General features: G+C 41.2%; 1 protein-coding gene across 1 annotated transcript in view; it reads left to right on the top strand.

Annotated features, from left to right (window-relative positions):
- gch1 (GTP cyclohydrolase 1) overlaps nucleotides 1-6,309 on the top strand; it is a 20,708-nt gene extending 14,399 nt beyond the window's left edge. The window contains exons 3-6 of the mRNA XM_020640202.3: nucleotides 1,476-1,531; nucleotides 2,883-2,914; nucleotides 3,034-3,118; nucleotides 3,743-6,309. Coding sequence (XP_020495858.1) covers nucleotides 1,476-1,531; nucleotides 2,883-2,914; nucleotides 3,034-3,118; nucleotides 3,743-3,869 — 300 coding nt within the window. The 3' untranslated portion in view covers nucleotides 3,870-6,309. The remainder of the gene's footprint in view (nucleotides 1-1,475; nucleotides 1,532-2,882; nucleotides 2,915-3,033; nucleotides 3,119-3,742) is intronic.
- The last annotated feature ends 248 nt before the right edge of the window (nucleotides 6,310-6,557 follow it).

Here is a 6,557-nt window from a genome sequence, read left to right as displayed (position 1 = left end):
TGTCCATATGTCAGGATGCCGCAGCTCAGTGGGAGGCATCGGAAGAAAAAGAGGAAACGAGATCTTTATACGCTTGTTGGCGCTGCCCTTTCTCTCGTCTTGTCGACAAATTGCGTCTGACATTTGAGTGTGTGTGTGTGTGTGTGTGTGTGTGTGTGTGTGTGTGTGTGTGTGTGAGAGGGAGAGAGAGAGAGTTTAAGCCTCCAGACATCCAGCAGTGATTCTCCAGCTGATGACTCCGTCTCTTCCTCCTCTCGTCTGTTGCTCATCCACCTGCTCTGTTTTCTCATCTTCGGCTTCTGTTGTTTCTTCGTTTTGTGTCGGCTTGACGGTCAAAATCAAAATGAATGTGTGTCATTATCTGCAGCTCAGTCGGTAGCTTGCATGTCTTAAAACACGTTTCAGGAAGAAGAAAAAAACACACCTGCATTTTCTAAGAAATCAGTTATGTTTTGGTAAAATTGCCCTGAAATTATAGAATTAATGAAATTAGCATATGCAACGATTGAATTAACTAAACTACAACTGGTTAGGTTGAGAGAAAGGTTCGCATTAACATAAAGGGAATTATATTGACTGAAACACATTCTGAACAATATCTTACAGGGATAATGACTGAGGATGATATTTTCCAATTGATCGTGTCACCACATTTCTGAAATGTTGTGTTCTTTAACCAAGTGGCAACATCCCATGTTGAAAAATTAACTTAGGTTATGGACCAATGTTAGGAATTTGGTCTTGTAGCTGGGGCATCAGACCCCTGACTGCTCGGGGCGCTCTTGTATGTGCAGCCTCTCACTCTCCATTAGTGCATGAGTGTGGAGCATCTTCAGCAACAGAGTGAAAAAAATGAATATATCTCCTCTCGGATTATTAAAGTACATCTTCTTCCTAAAAATAAATTGTTAAAAACAGCCGAGTGTCTAAAACTGAACCTTGCGGGACACCTCAGACATCACTCAAGGTAGAGGAGGAGTAGTTACCTCTGGTGACCGCAAAGGTTCGTTCCAAAAGGTAAGGTAAGAGTCCTTGATACCCACCCTATTATTAAGACGGCAAAAGCTGCCCTAAGATCTCGAAGAATTCAGACTGCGCCCTCCCCTCTATCTGCAGCTAAAAGTAGGTCGTTAGTTACCTTGAGGAGGGCTGTCTCAGTGCCGGATTCAAATTTCTCAAAGAGCTCGTTTTCAGACGTAAAAGGAATCGACAGCCGAATATCTATTTCATCCAGGATCTAAAACTTCTTCATTAATTGGTGTGCATTGTCAGGAATTGAAGGACACGCTGCAGCCAACAGGATTAGAGTATTCACTGTGACCATGGCGAACTTCAGGTGATTTTGGTCCTTTAGGCCGCTCATCGACTCCTGATAATGGACACCTTGTCAAACACGTGTCGATGCACTTAAAAAGGACTTCTCCTTTGCATACCTTTACTAAGTACTCACATCTTTTTTTATTCTCATTTTGCAGGTTCACATCGGCTACCTCCCAAACAAGAGAGTTCTGGGCCTCAGCAAGCTGGCCAGGTGGGTTCATTTCCTCTGACTTTGTGTGTGTGTGTGTGTGTGTGTGTGTGTGTGTGTGTGTGTGTGTGTGTGTGTGTGTGTGTGTGTGTGTGCTTCCTCTCTCTCCGCTGTGTTTAATTGGACAACTTAAAGTGGACGTTTGTGTGTCTGTGTGTGAGCAGGTGTGCATTTAAGCTGATTATTAAAAGGTGTCTGATCCCGCTGACCCCAATACTTTCAGGCTTATCACTCTAACACCTCGGACTTTCTCTGGACACACACACACTAACACTGAGACGAAAAACAGCGGATCCATTCATGTTTTTAGGACAATACCTAAACTCTGTGCCCGGTGGGAAATGTTAGGATTTGCCACAAACCGGCATGAATAAAAAAACTCTGAATAGTTTGTTTCTCTACAGGTCGATTTGAGCGACAGCAAAGTCTTTAAAAAAAGAAACTGTGCTTCAATAACGCTAAAAATATGATCGTAAAATGGCAAAACTGAAGGAAATGTAACGTATTCAGACAGCCATGTTTTTTGTTTACATTTTGAGTTGAGGCTTTAAATAAAGGGACGCACAGGAAGTCACATACACACCGAAAAGCAGTTTACAGCCTGGTACAAAAAAAAAAGATTAGTTATTGTCATCACGGGCACACTCTGTACGGGGTGATTTTTTTTAATAAAGCATGAACGATACATGTTATACATAGTTAGGCGTGTAGCTGACATGATTGACAGGTGGGCTCGATGTCTTAAAGCCCGCCTCAGCTGCAGCTCTCAGCCTGTCGTTAGGTTGACTGAAAGTTAGACTGAGACAGGATTTCCATCATGGCGGCTGCTGCTGATGAGCCTCCGGAGCCCCCTGCAGTGACCTCACTCAGGGTTGGTCCATTAATATTTACAGTGTATGGTCATTTAAAGGCGACTTTTAACAGAATCATTATTGACATCACAGCAGGAACAAAGGAGGATAAACAAAAAAAAATTCTATATGTAAAAGACTTTTCTGATAAAAAAAAAAAAATCCAGCTTTCACTTCCCTTTCCTAGATCGTCACATCAGAGGCAACGGCTGATCTTTTTTCTAGCTTCCCCTGCTTCTCCTTTATGTACATGTACAGTATCTCCTCCGCTCCTCATGCTGCTCTGTTTGGTCCTTTGACATTTTCTCTGAGGTTAAGGGGTTAAATTTGTCCAAAGTGGTTAAACTCAACGAGAAGGGCAACAGGTCAAAGGTTCAGATGAGGCTGTTTCTGCAGATCTCTTCATTCCCATCCTTCCCTTCTTCAGACCAGGAGAAAGCTTTAAAATCTTTGTTTCAAATCCATTTTCACACTCTGACATTTTTCTCTTTTCTCCCCGCCAGGATCGTTGAGATCTACAGCCGTCGACTACAAGGTACAAAGGAAAAAAAAAATAACACTCTGATTCTTGTTTTAATCCACATTTTTGTGTTCAGAGCAGAGGTGTTGTTTGCTCTCTGCTTGATGTTTGTGCGTCCGTCCGTCTGTCCACAGTTCAGGAGAGGTTGACCAAACAGATTGCCGTGGCGATCACTGAGGCCCTGCAGCCCACCGGAGTCGGCGTCGTCATCGAGGCAACGTACGAACGTCCACTTCGATATCTGTCTCCACACACACTTCACTGATTCCATGTTTACTGTCGTTGATTTCCTTTATCTGTTCTTGTTTCCTTCACCTCGTTTCCTTCTTTCCCTTTCTCTGCACAAATCCGTTCCTCTCCTTCGCTTCCTTTAACCTTCCTACTTCTTATTGACACCTTTGTCCCCTTGTCCATTTTGTCTTTTGTATATTATTTACATGATCAGAGTGGATTTAGAACAAGAAACTTCACAGACATGTTTTAAAGAGCTCTTTTACTTATTGAAACTTGATGAAAAGGAGAATATGTGACCTTTAAGATGCTTTATATTTATTTTTATTTCTCTTTCTTTTGTTGTACTTCCATCTCGCCTTTTCTCATCCCCTCATTAGTTCCCTCTATGGTTTCAGCTGTTCTTTTCCTGAACCTCTCCTCCCTGTTATACTGTCAAATATTTGGCCTGTGTTACATGTAAAGTCTCTTCTTCTTTCGCCCTCCCTCTCCAACGTGTTTCTTAATTTGATTTCTTTTAAATGTTCTTTAAATCTCTCCCTCTCTCTCTCTCTCTCCCTCTCTCTCTCTCCTCTCTCTCTCTCTCTCTCTCCTCTCTCTCTGCCTCCACAGTCACATGTGTATGGTGATGCGAGGCGTTCAGAAGATGAACAGTAAAACCGTCACCAGCACCATGTTGGGAGTTTTCAGGGAAGACCCAAAAACCCGCGATGAGTTTCTGACGCTGATCAGGAGCTGAGGAGGACTGAGCTCCTTCTCTTCCTCCGCCCGATGCCTGACGTTACCTCCACCTGCGCGACCCTGTTTGTGTGTGTGTGTGTGTGTGTGTGTGTGTGTGTGAGAGAGTCGAGAGAAAGAGTGTCCGATCATTTTAATCCTCGTCGTTATCTCAGTGATGTCCGAGTCAGAGGACGATGACTGACAGGACTTTACCCCTCTTTTTTGTTTACGTCTGTTCTGTGTGATCATTAATTTAAACATCGATCTTTGGCCTCTAACTCAACGTAATTCGAGTTTAAAAGAAAGAAAGACTCCACCAAAATATACAAACATCGATTTATTGACTTGATTTATTACTTGAAAACCACTTGTGGTAATAAGCCCTTAACGTACGGGAGGGAGAGTAAAAACAAACACATTGAAAGCACGTCAGAAAGTGAGCTGTCTTTATCAGGTGTAGTCATATTTACTCGTGTTTGCTTTTAAATATGAGCACAGAGGAAATAGTCGTTTATAAAAACAGGTTTCAGAAAAGGTTAAGATAAGGTCAAAGGCCACGCATAGAAACATAAAGTAAGTAAACAAAAAGGAAATCATCCTGTCAGAGTTTTCAATCATTCAAGCTTTATGTGTACAGCGCCAAATTCATGACATTCTTCATATTGTGATTCCATTGAACTACATGTAGCATTGATGGTAAGACAAATTTTCTCATTATAGCATCGCATAGCGGACTCTGTTGCTTCGTCCGCTACTTCTGAGTTTTACCTCAGGAGACATGAAACATCTTCTGGTGTGCTGACTGATCAGTCTTCCTTTTGTTTCTGAACTTGAACAACAAAATCATTCATCCTCCAACAAAGACTCCACTTTGGTTCACAGCTCGCAAAGTGCAGATAAATAACTGAGTTCATGAAGCTGATTTTGTGGCTAATCGCTCCATTAGTGTAATTAGCTGCTATTTGTGGAGTTAGCCGATAAAAGGATCAAGATTTCTTTGGTCAAGTGGAGAAATATTTCAAAAACAGAGAAGCTTTTTTCACACTGAAAACAGAATAAACAATCAGCACAGATAAACATCTAAATCATCTCAGTAAGAAACTCTGAACTAAGAAGTCCTCAGCCAGATTCTCAAAGAGAAACTTGTAGAAACTTTCTGTTTGTGCAGACGTGAAATGAGAGAAATGAAGACACAATTTCACCAGAGAATTTCTTGTGTTTCTGTTAAGATAACTGAGACAACAGTAAAGTTTAAGTGGCAAGAACAAAAGTTCATTTTAAGAGGCAGAAATCTCATGATGCACAGCCATCTGCCAAAACTGCGGCAGGCTTGAAAAATGGGATCGAGGGAGATGGGAAGATGGGATCCACCAACGACCCCGAGGAACCTACAAGACATGACAGCTCAGGAGCTCCAGGGAAAAGTGAAGTTAAGCGAAGAAGTGTTTCAGTTAAAGTTTGATATTCTGACTCCTGATATTTGAGAGTTTTGACATTTCAAAGCTGTTTGAAGACCAGGAAGCTGTGATCATTGCCCTCTTTTTCAAAAGACACAACAGCTAATAGAAGAGTCATAAAAGAAGTGAAAAGCAAAGAGATATAATGACAATGACTTCAGTGACAGCCCTTGATTTAATTTGGGAAACCCTGTTCTAAATCCTGTCACGGTCTTCTGTGATGAGCAGCACTTTGACTCTCTGTCACACCTCAGTGACCTTTACTGTCACGTCATCTCCTCTCACTGAGGAAACAAAGTTTAGACACTCGTTGAATTCAAAGTGGACTTGATATTAAAAGCAACAAAGACAAAGATATAAAGATATAAATAGCTCGGGGGGGGGGGGGAAATGCAGAATTGACCAATAATCATCAACAACCAGTATTCTCATTTTTTTATTTTAATATTCAAAGTTTATAATTATTCTTTAAGTTACAAGTATTCACTTTATGTGTAAGAATTGACCTGTGTGCCAACCTGCCTCTCAATTTAAAATCCTCAAAGACTTGGATCGACCTGAGACACAAAAACTGTGCGTGCGTGTGCGTGCGTGTGTGTGTGTGCGTGCGTGTGTGTGCGTGTGTGTGTCTGTGTGTGCGCGTTGTTTAGTGACTTTGTGTTTCTTTAGTTTTAGCATTCAACTACGTCATAATGTCCCCAGACTGATTTGAAGAACTTTTTAATCGTCTAAATTGGTTACTGGAGTCATGGGTGTGTGTGTGTGTGTGTGTGTGTGTGTGTGTGTGTGTGTGTGTTGTATATGTGTGTACGCGTGTGTTTGTGTGTGTGTGTGTTTGTTGGAGGGAAGAGGAGCACTAACAATCTGCTCTGATGATGTTTTTTGTGGCCTTGTTAAGAAGGACGGCCTGTTTCTTTGGCCCTTCAATCATAGTGACTTTATGTACTGTGTTCATTTTAAATACTTTTTAATCAAGTTGAATAAATCTCTATGTGACAGTGATCTCTGTGTGTGTGTGTCTGTGTGTGTGTGTGTTTCTTCACTTCAAACTCAAACTAATTTAACTCCGTAAAGTCCACATATTAAACCAATCGACCTGCTGTTTTAATCCTTAGTTACACCCTATAGAAACACACCTTAGACAAGCAATAATGCAATTTTTTATTTTCTTGAACTCGAGTTAAGAGTTTACTTCCATTTATATAAATAAATACTGTCTCTTTCAATAGTGGAAATAGTTCTTTAACAGT

The sequence above is a fragment of the Labrus bergylta genome, chromosome 3 (assembly GCF_963930695.1).
Source record: "Labrus bergylta chromosome 3, fLabBer1.1, whole genome shotgun sequence".
Taxonomy (NCBI): Eukaryota; Metazoa; Chordata; class Actinopteri; order Labriformes; family Labridae; genus Labrus; species Labrus bergylta.
This window is presented reverse-complemented; position numbering and strand designations above follow the sequence as displayed.